The following is a 14,787-nucleotide window of genomic DNA, read 5'->3' as shown; positions in this document are numbered from 1 at the left end:
AAAAAACATAAGATTTTGAGTTTTGTGACTACAGTGTCTGGAAGAGACCGTGTGACTAGCCGGAGGAGGAGGAACAGTGTGGACCGCTCAGCTGTAGACAGATTGTTGGACTTCAGAGTGTATCAGTGTTACTATCCCAAATGTATTCAACCTATCCCTCCAACTGCTCCTGTAGTCAATCCAGCCACAACTGTCCACAGACCTGCAAACTTCATCTATGTGTATGTTAGTATACACATGCTAAGCACTTTTACTTTTTCATATAATGATAATAATAATAATAATCACTCTTATATAATAATAATACCTATTATTATTATTAATATTTTGTATCGATTGACCTTGCTAATAAAACATATGTTGGGTTTAGTCTCTGGTCAAATACATCATTCTGGCGGTCAAGCTCAGAGAATAACTTCAATGTGCCACAAGAAGGCTCTGATGTGGTCATTCCAGCTGGTAAGCATGACAAATCACAAGCAAAGACAAAGAAAAAGCTATTTATCAATATGTTATTTCATTAAAAAATGTCCCATTATTTCTCGAAGGCATTTGGATGGTTGTAGATGTTGTAGTCCCCTCCCTGAACAAGCTGAAAATAGTTGGAGTTCTGGAGATTCCAGACACAAACAATGGCACCTCCAACAGCAGTGTTTCTCAATATAATAACATTGTTCTGAATGCCACATACATCTCCATTCAAGTAAGCACATAACTACATTCAAATGGCATCTTACTGCTATAGACATCTTAGGATTGTTACACCAAATCAGAACCAGACTCTTCCTGTCCTGTGTGCTAGTTTCACTTACTTCTGTCCATACTAAAAACACTAAATCTATCTGTACAATACATGTTCATTTGACTCAATCAGGGTGGACGTCTGATTGCTGGGTGGCCTGATGAACCCTTCAGAGGTCAGCTGCAGATTATACTGAGAGGAAGCCATTCCACACCAGACTGGCTATTACCATCTGGACCAAACCAAGGGTCCAAAGTTCTAGGTAAATCAACCTGAATAAAAATAAAGAAATCTCATTATTGATTGTATATGCATCAGATACGTTCTTCTCAATCGTTTGCCAACTTAAGTGTTGATTTGAGTGGAAACTTCCATATTGTCTTCCAGGTGTGTTTGGATCTCTTGAACTTTATGGTATGCCACACAACGTGTATCACACTAAGCTGGCTAGCACATCCCAGGCAGGAAACAGCACTCTCTCTCTACAGGAACCGGTGGACTGGAAGGTCAGAAGCTTGATAAAAATAAAAATAAAACCGGAGACCCTAAGAGAACTATTTAACCTCCTTGGGCCCTATTTGAATGATCTAAGCGCATGGTCTTAAGCGCATGGTCTAAAGCGCACGGTGCAAGTTCACTTCTCTTCAAATCCACTTTTGCTAGTTTAACGACGGGAAAAAGGGTCGGCGCGCCGGCCGCATAGTCTAAGGGTTGCCCCTATTCTCTTAATGAGTAATGGGTGTGTTTTCGACCATTTATGGGACAAGCCGGATTCCACTATATCTTTATGTACAAAATAATCATATTTAACATTGTAATCCTTTTTTTTATTATATTTTTGCTAGTTTGTGTGCTGCTGTGCGTCCCTGTGTCTGTAATAAGCAGAGTGTATGCGCGTTGTGGACCCGCCTATAGGCTCATATTGCTAACTCGCTCTTTAAATAACAAAAAATATTGTGGCATTGACTTTAGACCAGGTTTCAGTTGGTCAATAGCGCAGTCTATTTCAGTTGCCTCAAAATAGCAACGTGCCAACAATGCGCCTGAACACACCTCGTTTTCAGACCAGCACGCCCATGGGCGCACAAATGGGCGCAAATGCATTTGCTATTTAAACAACGTGGACGTGAAAATGATAACTTCATTGGGCAGAAACTAGCAAAAAACACTTGTGTCGCGCTTGGTGCTGCATGGCACCGGGTGTAGGGCTCCTTGTGTTATTTGGTGATTCCATTTAGTTTAGCTCTGAACCATTATTCTCTTATTTGTTTGAATAAAACACTTTTATTTCCTCCAGGTTGGGGAGAAGATCCTGCTGTCCACGACCAGCTATGACCCTTGGCAGACAGAAATCCGCACCATAACTGCTATCTCAGATAATGGCCGCACACTTACTCTGGACCAGCCTTTATCATTCACACACATTGGTTAGTCCCCTAGATTATAGATAATGCCATTATAGCAATAATAGACATTATGCTGTATCAATAAAAATAGGTACACAAATATATAATTATTAATATTTATGTGTAATATTTTATTAATGTTAGTGTATGTATGTATGTATGTATGTATGTATACTGTGCAAAAGTCTTAGGCATGTTAAAAAAATGGTTTTAAGTCAGTTATTTATATCTTTTGCTGTAGTGTGTCAGTAGGAAATATCAGTAAACAGAAAAAACTGAGACAAACTAAATCCAGAAGAACTGCGGGAACGTCTCCAAGATGCTTGAAGAAACCTTCCTGCAAAGCTACAGTACTGTGAAAAGTACTGGCACTTGTGTTAAAATGCTGTAAAGTGAGAATGCTTTCAAAAATAAAATCACAAATTGAATTTATGATTTAACTTCTATTAACTAATTCAAATCAATATATGGTGTAATGACCCTTTGCGTTTAAAACGGCTTTTGTCCAGGTACACTTGTGCATAGTTTTTCAGGTAGCTTTGCAGGAAGGTTTCTTCAAGCATCTCGGAGACGTTCCCACAGTTCTTCTGGATTTAGTCTGTCTCAATTTTTTCTGTTTCTTCATGTAATCACAGACGGACTCGATGATGGTGAGATCAGATCATACCGGCTGTTGTCAGACTCCTTGTGCATACAGAAATCTCACTGGATTATTACAATTAATGTCAAAAAGAATGTCTGGAAATGTAAATATCCGGATATTAACATGCCTATAAGACTTTTGCACAGTACTGTGTGTGTGTATATATATATATATATATATATATATATATATATATAAGCAATTACTACATTTTTACATATAGAAATACATAAAGTAACATTATAAATGCCTTCACTTCCACATTTTATAAAACGGATAGTTCCGGTCCTTGATTCTGATTGTTTGAGTCGCGTTCGAAGCCGTTGTAAATTACTCAACAAACATACACCTGTGACTGCATTAGTATTACTGTGCAACTGCCATTTGTGATTCTTTGTTGCTGCCGGTTGCTGCATGTGTTGTTTGGCAACCTATTTGGAACTACATTGCTTTGTGGAAATGAATGTGTTATAACGTTATATTTTTTGTTGCTGGTGTTTATTTTATTAATAAAATAAATATTAAAAATTAATATTTTTATGGAGTAACCGCTTTATAAAAGCAATAAGCCCCTTGAAGCTGTGTTTTGCAGTGAATTTTACTGTAAAACGTTAAACGTTTTACGTGTTTAATTTTTTTTTACGTGTTTTACTCCGCTCCGCGTCATGACTAACAATCCCCCTTAGCTGTTCTAAATTCATCATAAATCCCGGCTTCGCAGGGCTTATTGCTTTATTAAATGTATTTGGTCATATAGGGGAGAGCTACAGTGTGCCAGGTACTTCAAGAAGTTATCAGCTTGCAGGCAATGTGGCTTTACTGACCAGGAACATCAAGATCATTGGTCAGGAGTCCCCAGAAATGTACACACAGTCTTATGGGGCCAGAGTGCTGGTGGGAACCTTCTTCAGTGAAGGGATCAATTGCAGAGGTATAATCTTTATAAAATACTCACATTGGGCCTCATTCATGAAACACAATTCAGAAGAATCACATGCAAAACCACTTACATATATTGATGCATTCAATTAAATGAGACATTTTATGAACTGTACATATATGTAAAAAATGTATCTATGATTTTTAGTCAGGGTTATGGTTTAATTACCTGGAAGATGAGAGAAAGCAGAAAAATAGTAATGTTTTGTATTACTATTAATACAATAATACATAAAAATAATAATCTTGCAGGCAGTCATATTCAAAGAACTTCATGTCAAAATGATGTTTCAAAATGATAACATCACTTGCTAATCAGACCTTTTCAGCACAATGTAAGTAATGAAAACTCACTAAAGCTGTTGATAACTTGCCTCACAGGAAAAGCCCAGATCAGAAATGTGCAGTTCTACCACACCGGGCAGGAAGGATGGAACGACCTGTCAGACCCACGTTACTCTCTGGTGTTTTATAACCTGGGAGGGGTGAGAGAAAGTCTTTACACAGTACATGATTATCACACATATTCCTTTCAACTACTTACTGTCACAATGTTTTTAGGTGGTTGGTGAGTCTTACGTCAAGGGATGTGCTTTTCATGACGGCTTTGCTCCTGCTATTGGTGTTTTCGGAACAGATGGACTGAGTATTGATGACAACGTGATCCATCACACCGTTGGAGAAGGTGAAGATTCATTGGCAGCTTCATTGTTATTACAAAAGGAAAATACTATTAAACAAAATGTAATCACTATGGAGTTGGGTAATATGATTTAGCACTTTTCTATTCTGCAATTATTATTCAAATCTCCAAGGAATCAGAGTCTGGGGTGACAGTAATGCCATCAGGAGGAACTTGGTTACCCTGACACTGTGGCCTGGATCGTACAATGGCAGAGCGGAGGAATTGAACTTTGAATGGAATGCAGCCATTGAGGTAACCCTTAAAGAAACGTACTGTGATCGGATGCAAGTACCATGGTACTGTTCTATAACATGGTACAGAATGATAACCATATTCATTTACCTTGGTATCTTGATGACACTCCACAATGCAAGAATGCTTTGGTCTAGTTCAATAAACATTATATAACCATGGTACATGTGAAAACATGATTACTGGCTGAATAGATTAATACTAGATAAAGAACTGATATATTACTGCTGATGTTGTAGGTCAGTGAGGCAACCAATACAATTCTTCAAGGGAATATTGTTGCTGGCTATGAACGAGTTGGATTCCGAATTGATGGTGAACCATGCCCAGGTATAGAAGCCAATAATTATTTTCAAAAATAAAACAAGAACATTTAAAATGAATAAAAACAAATTGAGTGTTTTAATGGGAACATTTTACAATAAGGTTTCATTAGTTAACATTAGTTAATGTATTAACTAACATGAACTAACAATGAACAAAACTTTTGTGACAGTAGGCTATTTATTAATCTTTGTTAATGTTAGTTAATAAAAATACAGTCATTCATTGTTTGTTCATGTTAGTTCACAGTGCATTAACTAATGTTAACAAACACAACTTTTGATTTTAATAATGCATTAGAAAATGTTGAAATTAACATTATAGTATTGATTATATGTGCATCCCTAATATTTAGATAAATATTTACATATTTATTTGATGTTTCCAACAATATGTCAAAAGGATCTCCAAATTCAGTGGCTCAGTGGAGTCAGAATGAGGCACATGGCGGTCTGTACGGACTCTACATGAATAAAGATGGACTTGCTGGTTGCTCTCAAATCCAGGGCTTCACTGTCTGGAGGAGCTTTGATTTTGGCATTTATGTTCAAGTATGATAAATGATCTGCAAACTTCCTACTATAATAATAACCTACAGTAACTGCAAAGCCAAGTGTTTTATTGATCAGATAAATTGTTAATTTAGTTTATATAAATGCATTGTGCTGGTCATTCATGTTTTCCTCTCCTCACTTCCAGGTTTCGATGAACGTGTTAGTTTCTAACGTGAGCCTTATTGATAATGGAATGAGTATCATGCCTCTCATCTACAGTCCTCCCTCTCTCAGCCACACATACTCTGACAAAATAGTCCGTGTACAGGTGAGGATGCACTATATGTCTTTTCGGTCAAAACTAAAGGCCAATTTACATTGCACCGACAGACGGCAACAGACACTTTGTAGGGTCAATGAGAGCATCTGTCAGCTCTCATTTTCACAGATTGAACATGTTGAATCAGTATTTGTCGGGTCTTGGAATGTCTGTGAAGTTACATACTGTAATCTAGTGACTGTCACTGTTGGTCGGCATCTGTTGGTGCAGTGTGAATTGGCTTTAAGAGAATAAAGCAATCTCATCCTGTTCATTTTTGTATTACATTTTTCAAAAAATCATCTCTACAGGGTGCCCTGATTGTGGGCAGCAGCCCTAACTTCAACTGTTTTGACAGTCTGTCCACAACTATGACCTATGTTATGCTCAGCAAAAGCCACAGGGCCCCTCGCCCCCCCAATGGTACAATACAGATTAAAGAATCATCTATGCACTACTGAATAAATTTGTTTGATGTAACTGATCCATTTTCCATGTTGATTCTAACAGTATTTTCTGTGTACAACAGGTGGAAGGTCTGGAATTTCCTGGCCCACATTTGAATCTAACCACAATAATGCACCACAAAAGCCTCACGCTGGACTGATGAGCTACAATGCCATAGCTGGTCTAATGACTGTCTCTGGTGAGTCACATTCCTTCGAAATGTGTACGACTCTTCAGGTTAAAACATTCATAATACAAAAAAAAGGTTCTAAATACATAAATACAAAAAAAATACATAATACAAAAATCTATTTACACTGTTTGTTTCTATTTCCAGACACAACTTTTGTTGGGTTCAAGAATGTGTGCTCAACAGAGACAAATTACATGTTCATGACCAACCCGGGAAATGAGGATCTGCAACATCCAATCAGTGTTGAGAGGATAGCCAAGATAAACAGCACAGAGGACGCTCTGGCATACATTCATCGGCCTGATCTGGGGTAAACCAAAAGCTAGTCAATGTCAATTCACAAAGTTAACACTGTTAATTAACAATGTTCGAGACAGTCCACTAAATTGTATTAAACATTCTACATCATTAATTTTAACCAAACAAGAGGGGAGTGCCCTCTGGTGGACATCCAGGGCACTCCAGCTGGTAATCGTGACATATTCAAAGTTAGTCCTGGTGCGCATCTCTACTGTTAATAAACTATTAGTCCCGAAAAAAAATTATGAAACATTATTAAGAAGCTGCTTTCCTGTAGCTCAAACAGTAGAGGGTTGGTGCTTGCAACGCTGAGGCATGGGTTTGATTCCCAGGGAAAGCAAGAACTGATAAGAATATAAATATGTACCTTGAAATGCAATGTAAGTCGCTTTGGATAAAAGCGTCTGCCAAATGCATAAATGTAAGTGTAGGAAGACAACAATGAAAATGTATGATTGAGAGAATGTTGGGATGACCAAAAAATGAAGTGACTCCACTCTTATATCTCAGCAAGGTGAACCCATCAGACTGTGTGGACATGGACTGTGATGCTAAGAAGAAGACGATGTTGAAGGATCTGGATGGCAGTTTCCTGGGTGCAGTAGGAGCAGTGGTGCCCCAGTCCGAGTACGAGTGGAACGGGGATCCCCGACACGGACTGGGCGATTACCGCATCCCCAAAGTCATGCTCACCTCTCTCAACGGCAGCCGGATACCTTTGAATCAAATCGCTCCTTACAAAGGTACAGTACATTTACAGTGATCTAAGAGAGAACTTAAAATGATGGAGCTGCTTTTAACGTATTACGTGGCTGTTTTACCTGTGCAGGAGTGATCAGAGACAACTGTACGTACATGAACACCTGGCAGAGCTACAAGTGCTTTGGGCTCAACTATAGGATGCTGGTCATCGAAAGTTTGGACGCAGACACAGAGACCAGGCGTCTTTCACCTGTAGCCATCCTGGGGGACAAATATGTGGATTTGGTCAATGGTATGACTCTTACCTTCCCCTGTAACACCTACTATTTTATGCATAATATAATTTAGGATTTTATAAAAGCAGAAAAGGTTTAAGGTTTGTGTATTATTTAATTTTAATCTTACTGTAAATATCTTGTTTCAGGCCCACAAGACCACGGCTGGTGTGCCGGCTACACGTGTCAGAAGCGAGTATCTCTCTTCCACGCCATTGTGGCCACTAATAAATCCTTTGACATCTATTTCACCAGCACAACACCACAGAAGCTGAGACTTATGTTACTGAATGCTGGACCTACAGAGGTTAGTAAGATGGATTATACTGACCTGTAAGCATCTACAGGTGATACAAAATTTAGAACAATAAAAGGCATATTAGGAGAAAATCTTTAATCAGTTTTATTCTGCATTATTATTTTATTTTTTATTTATTTTTTATTTTATTTTTTTTCTGAATTGTGCAGAACGTTGTTTCTTTAAAATATAAAAAATAAATGAGTTGATGAATCAAAAATCAGTAAATTAATTGATTAAATTGTGAAACAAATTGATGAATATATATATATATACTGTATGTATACCTAATATAATATTTGTATAATTGATGATGATAATAATAATAATAATTTTTATTTATTCATTTATTAACAAATATTCTGTAAAATAATATAGTAATTAAAAATTAAATTCTATAGTTTATTAATTTATTGCACTCAATTATTATTTTATTTAAAAGCTACAAAAGTTTACCCAAAACACAATCCAGGAAAATGAATAAGCTAGTTGTGTATGAATAATAAATAAATAAACTACATTATGACCAAAATAAATCCAAAACTGCATTAAAAAAATAGGAATGCAAACCTGCAATTATATATGTATCCAGGCAAAGACAAATAAACTATACAATATTCACATAACAAAATCAACCAAAACAAAACACAATTATACATAAACTTTAAATACCGGGAAAAACAGCAGTCAAATACACGATCAGCTCCTAATAAGTCTTTCAAAACACACTGGGTCTCATTCATGAAACACGAGCAGAACGAATTTTTGTGTAAATCGTGTGTAAAGTGGTTCTGGCGTAAATTTTCGGATTCATTAAAATGTTTGTATTTCCCAAATGTTAGTTGGTACGAAAGAAATCTACACCTGGTCCCAGCCACGCGTAAATAGTGCGTTTAACATCCGAACGTTTTGCTCATTAATAAGGCTGCATTTTAATTCACCTTAATCGGGTACATATTTACACAGCATTTTGAAAAAATATTATATATAGTAATTACATACGGTTTTTCTTTTTACTTTTATTACGAGAGCCAGTAATAGCATCTGCAAACGGAACACAAGTCCGCAAGTCTTTTTTTATTTTATTTTTATTTATTTTTTATATTCAAGCTGTTTATTCTTTTTTTTTTTTTTCTTTTTTTTTTACAAGTCCGCAAGTTACAAGTATTGCAGTCTTCATGTCGAACCATTTTCTTTTCACTTCTGGGACTGTTCGATTAACAGATGAAACTCCATTAACTGCATCTGTAATATGCTGCCAAGCATTTTTACCTAAAGCATTTAGGTATTACCTAAAAAATCCTTTTTTTGATACGCCACTATGTACGCTTGAAAATAAAATGTGGCGTTTTGAATGAACTTCTGATAATAAAACTTCAATTTCTGCATCTGAGAAATTTCTCTTCTTCATTCGCTTTTGAGAAGACATGTTGAAATCCTTCGTTTCGTGTCATAATATGATGCCCATGTCAGTCGGTTTTAATGGGCGGGATTTATGGTAATTAAGAATGAGCGTGCACGCGTGTCCCATTTACGACTGATTGGAATTCATTAACCCACACACACATTTCACTATCAAATCTGACGTTTACGAAGTATTTGTGAATCAGGAGAAGAATTTTCGGGAATGTCTCTTTACGCGCAAATCACTCACATATTTACTCGTATATTTACGAATGATTCATGAATGAGACCCAATACACATTTAATACACCTACATTCATACACCATTAAAATATGCAAGTTTCATTTAGACCATACATTTCATTTAGTTATAATTTATATATATATATATATATATATATATATATATATATATATATATATATATATACACTGTATATAAACACATAAAACATTCATATTACCTCCAAAAATTTTCCTATTTTAAGTCAGCGTCCACAATGTCAAGTTTGTTACTACAACACAAATTATGAAATAAATGTTTTTCTCCAAAACACGTTGGGAACAATTATTTGCCCTCTTTTATGAAATATGTTTTGCAACCTCCTTTTTCCAAGATAACAGCTCCGAGTCTTCTCCTATAATGCCTGATGAGTTTGGAGAACACCTGACAAGAGATCATAGACCATTCCTCCTCACAGAATCTCTCCAGATCCTTCAGATTCCCAGATCCATGTTGGCGCTTCTTCTCTTAAGTTCAGCCCACTCATTTTCTATTGGGTTCAGGTCTGGGGACTGGGATGGCCATTGCAGATGCTTGGTTTTGTGCTCAGTGACCCATTTTTGTTTTGATTTTGATGTTTGTTTTTGGATCACTGTCCTGTTGGAAGAACCAAACATGGCACGTTAATTTCTAGCAGAGGTTGTCAGGTTTTGATTTTTTATCTGTTGGTATTTGATCGAATGCATGATGCCATGTATCTGAACAAGATGTCCAGGACCTCTGGCAGAAAATTAGGCCCACAACATTAAAGATACAGCAGAGTATTTCATTTTACACATGGGGTACTTTTTTATCCCTGTGTGCAACAAACCCATCTTAAGTGTTTGCTTCAATTCTTTGCTTCATTTTTAAAAAAAAATAAAATATCAAAAGGATACACAATGCAGATTTATTTTTTACAGCCATCTTTGATAATATTTACCAAGGGGGCAAATAATTCTGACCAGCACTGTATGTATAATTTTTGTTTTAACTTAAGTTATTATAATATAATATTACAGTAGAACCTTAACTACAGTAATATTCTGTTCTCAGGCTGTCAGGGTTGCTGTATTTTACTCAAACCCTCAGCGGCTGGATGTGTACGTTAACAACAGTTTGGTTGGTCCAACAAATGCTGAGTGGAATGCTGGCAAAACTGACTACACTCTGCGTGAGCCAACTTATACAGGTAGAGTACAGCACAATAATGCAAGTTAATACAGCTCCCTCTGCAGGCCAGAAGACCATTTTTCAACCTAAACAACAATTGTTACTTTGATTCCTCTCTGTGCTTCTCAGGGCAATATGTTCCCAGTTTCAACTCCAGTCACGGCTCCAACTTCTTTGACCAGGACTACAAAATGCTAAACATACTTCTTCGTGGCTCAGAGCCGGTCCAAATCCGCACCTCTCCTGTTTTGTTCCTGGCCTTCAACCTCCCAGCCATGACTGAGGCGGAGTTCTTCGGGGCAAATCTTATCAACAATCTGGCTTTACTTCTGAAAATACCGGCGAACAAGATTCGAATCACCAACATCGTCCGTGAGGGTACTAATGCTAGAAGGAGGCGTTCGGCAGGACTGACGGTACAGGTGGAGATCAGGGAGCCCCCTGTTCAGACATCCACCAACAGCACCACTGGTGAGAGCAAGAATAAAATAAATGACAAATACAATGTTTAGATCACAATACAATGTCTTAATATTTATAAACCATCTGCAGAAGACCAACAGTTTGCGGCCCTGAAGAACATTGCTGATGATCTGGGCCGCGCTGCTGTCTCAGGCAATCTGAGTCAGTCCATCGGCTTCAATGTGTCATCCCTGGGCATCATCCCTCCTCCACCCTCTTCCAGTGATCCCACCTGGAACGATGTAAGATGCTAATCAGATCACATGACCAAACTCACTAACATTTTAAAATGTTATGATGATGTAAACTAGCATTTGGAAATTTTAATTGAAACATATACAACAAAGTTGATATTTAAAGTAATATTATGGGTTCAATACAAGTTAAACTCAGTTGACCAAGCAACAATCTGGGTTACAGTGAGGCACTTACAATGGACGTGAATGCGGCCAATCCATGAACATTAAAATACTCTACTTTTCAATCCGCTTGTTAAGTCTGGCTGCGTTTTTAGGGCAAAATATGGACTCAAAGCAAACAACAAATTGAACCAATGCCAAAAGCAAACAACACATTTTGGCAATATACACTCACAAAATGCTGAAATACTACCGAAAAATCATGATCCTAACATTTATCTCTATACCGGATTCATCTTTTATGAATCGTTAAAACAATGGTGTCAGGGAGCCCAGAGACTTTGGTGTACACTGTTACATCATGACTTATACTGTACATCAGACAGTATAATCTCAAGACGTGAACAGTATGAGTTTTAACATGATTTTAGTGTGGAAAAAAAATCGCTTACTAACCTTATCTCTGTTAAATTATATCTAATTTTACAACTTTGTCACCATGACAACACCATAACTCTTAAAACTACTGTAATAATTATGCTTTAAACAGCTCTACAACTCAAGTAATACACAAGAATAAGTGCTTTTATAAAATTAAAAGCTTCACATTTCTGTTTTTAAATTCTTAAAAAAACTGGACTCATTCACTTCCATTGTAAGTGCATCACCGTAACCTCCACTTTCGCTTTTTTAAAGAAAATGAGGGACGAAATTGATTTTTGTTGTAATCAACAATGCTGTTCATTGAGTTTAGCTTCTACTAAACCCCGATCCAATAATAGATGCTCTACAGTAAAGCACACAATATGCTTTTCCTTATTTGAACTGTAACGGTCTCTCTCTCAGGTGGCCACTCAGGAGGTGTCCCGTGAAGACCAGCAGGTGGAGACAGTCAAGACGGTATCATCCCTGATGGTGGTGGTCCAGCCAGTGGCCGGATCGTCACTCGGACCCCTCAGCGTGCAGCCCAGCATCATGGCTCTGGACGCAGCGGTGAGATTGTATTGAAGGGATAGTTTAGATAATACAATTGGAGTCATATTAAAAAATGTCCTGGCTCTTCCAAGCTTTATAGTGAGAGTCAATGGGTATATTTTTTTGGAAGTCCATCAAAGCGCATCAATCCGTGATAAAAGTGCTTGTAACGGCTCTGTGGGGGTTAATAAAGGCCTTCTTAAGCGAAGCGATGAGTTTGTGTAAGAAAAATATCCATATTTTTAAACTTTATCGACTAAAATGCTCGTAAATGTAAGGCAAGGCAAGTTTATTTATATAGCACATTTCATACAATATGGCAATTCAAAGTGCTTTACACAGAAAGGAATTAAAATAATCACAAAATAAAAGCATGGAAAATTAAAACAGTTAAGTAATTAAAAGAGATATATGATACAGTTATAAAATGAATTAAGAGTAAAAAGATGATACATACATACATTTCTCATCTGGCAAAATCATATATGCATCATATTTTTCACAACTCCCAGTTTTACTCTGAGATTTTCCCATGGTGATTTCACTGTGTCTGTGGTGTTCTTGTAATGGAAATATTATTAGACCTTTTAAATGCCCTTCCACATTTGATTTGTTCATGATTTTTGTTAGTCTCTAATGATACGGGTTTTTTTTTTTTGTGAGTTTGTTGTCATAGGGGTTATGTTTAAAATACCAAATTTTAAGTAAAAAAAAATCTTCAGATCTTACAGTAGGTATAAACGACCAGTGCTAAATCAAGGGGTTTTTATGACCCTTTAATTAAGAACTTATGAATGACTGGTGTAACCCTACCTAGGTGATTGATTACTATGAAACCACACCTGGTATCGAATAAGCAGAGCATCTTTTTTGTGTGTGTCTGTTTCCAGGGTGACTGTGTGTCCGTGGGTGTGACGACTCTAACCATCTCAGCTGTGCTCAAAGATGCTAACGGGAATCCAACAGAGGGGCTTTACGGAAACACCACCATCCCGTTCAGTGGCTGCTGGGCCAATTACACTGACTTAGCCATCTTCACAAGTGGTGGGTCGTCTCTATTAGCCTATAGCCTATGATTTAGATTTTTTGGGGGCCAATGTCACTTGTTATTTTAAGCATTTACAATAATTTCTCTCTCTGTACTTCTTCTAAAGGTGATAACTTGAAGTTGGCCTTTACTCTAAATGAATGGAAAGCTGAGTCCAGATCTTTTACTCTCAGATCACCTACAACCCCGTCTTCTGTAGTCATCACTACGGACGATGATTTCCCCAGCATCTTTGACTCCAGTCCAGCTGTCTCGTCATCATCTGTGTATCTGTGTATCATGTTGTTGAGTGGTTTACTCCTCCTGCTCAGGGGACTCTAGAACCAATGAAGAAGTGCACTCTTATGCAGGGGACTCTAGAACCATGAAGAAGTGCACTCGTATACATATAATATATATATCTTCGCCTTCAAATGATTTGCCTTTGTCTATATACTTCTGTTGTTTTCTCATATGATCATGATCTGTAAGCTACAACTATTATTCTGAGACTGTAGAACAACAAAAACAACTGTTACTTTTAACAAAAGTTTTTATTTGATTTAAATATATTCATATTACTTTACTTTGGAAATTATACATTTATATGCTTTCTTATATGCTCAATAAAATCAAGTTATATCATGCTTCTGTTGTCTTGAACATATAAACGCCAAACATTTCCATTGAAGTTGGCATGAAATCAAAGTTGTGATATTTTCTTCCTTCTGTCATAAATACATGTGAAATGAATGTTGGGTGGGACTTGATATTGTCCATCAGGAAACAATTGGATCTCATATGGTCTCATGTGAGTGACAAGTTGTGTCACTGTTCATGGGTCTGTGTGTTCATCCTTGCATGTGTTGTGTTTCTGTCTGTGGCCTGATTGCCTTTCAGCGTTGCTGCGCAACTCATTACGCTGACGAGTTTATCAGGCCAACCTCACCTGACACTCATTATCTCTCCCTATATCTACCCTTGTGTTGCAGTCAGTCTTTGTCAGATCGTTGTTTGGGTCATGTCTGCTATTTTGTTCTTGCCATCCTGTGTTTTATTTCCTGTTCCACTTTTGTTTTGCCCCTCGTTCATGTTGCTGCTGTTAT

The 14,787-nt window shown here is 37.1% G+C and overlaps 1 protein-coding gene across 1 annotated transcript in view; it reads left to right on the top strand.

The window, feature by feature from the left end:
* LOC311093136 (fibrocystin-L-like) overlaps positions 1–14,328 on the top strand; it is a gene marked incomplete at its 5' end in the record, with an annotated part of 68,731 nt that extends 54,403 nt beyond the window's left edge. Inside the window, 25 exons of the mRNA XM_084130287.1 lie at positions 35–221; positions 371–459; positions 549–703; positions 875–1,004; positions 1,130–1,248; positions 2,040–2,169; positions 3,549–3,722; positions 4,112–4,215; positions 4,292–4,415; positions 4,546–4,667; positions 4,907–4,997; positions 5,394–5,542; positions 5,691–5,813; positions 6,116–6,227; positions 6,334–6,450; positions 6,589–6,754; positions 7,255–7,487; positions 7,574–7,738; positions 7,871–8,028; positions 10,742–10,877; positions 10,988–11,329; positions 11,411–11,562; positions 12,526–12,672; positions 13,545–13,698; positions 13,809–14,328. Of these exons, the coding sequence (XP_083986413.1) occupies positions 35–221; positions 371–459; positions 549–703; positions 875–1,004; positions 1,130–1,248; positions 2,040–2,169; positions 3,549–3,722; positions 4,112–4,215; positions 4,292–4,415; positions 4,546–4,667; positions 4,907–4,997; positions 5,394–5,542; positions 5,691–5,813; positions 6,116–6,227; positions 6,334–6,450; positions 6,589–6,754; positions 7,255–7,487; positions 7,574–7,738; positions 7,871–8,028; positions 10,742–10,877; positions 10,988–11,329; positions 11,411–11,562; positions 12,526–12,672; positions 13,545–13,698; positions 13,809–14,023 (3,794 nt within the window). The 3' untranslated portion in view covers positions 14,024–14,328. The remainder of the gene's footprint in view (positions 1–34; positions 222–370; positions 460–548; positions 704–874; positions 1,005–1,129; positions 1,249–2,039; positions 2,170–3,548; positions 3,723–4,111; positions 4,216–4,291; positions 4,416–4,545; positions 4,668–4,906; positions 4,998–5,393; positions 5,543–5,690; positions 5,814–6,115; positions 6,228–6,333; positions 6,451–6,588; positions 6,755–7,254; positions 7,488–7,573; positions 7,739–7,870; positions 8,029–10,741; positions 10,878–10,987; positions 11,330–11,410; positions 11,563–12,525; positions 12,673–13,544; positions 13,699–13,808) is intronic.
* Positions 14,329–14,787: the final 459 nt, after the last annotated feature.

Source organism: Abramis brama, assembly GCF_963993115.1.
Source record: "Abramis brama genome assembly, chromosome: 12".
NCBI classification, from domain to species: Eukaryota; Metazoa; Chordata; class Actinopteri; order Cypriniformes; family Leuciscidae; genus Abramis; species Abramis brama.
The sequence above is the reverse complement of the archived record's forward strand: the minus strand, read 5'-3'. Positions and strand labels throughout refer to the sequence as shown.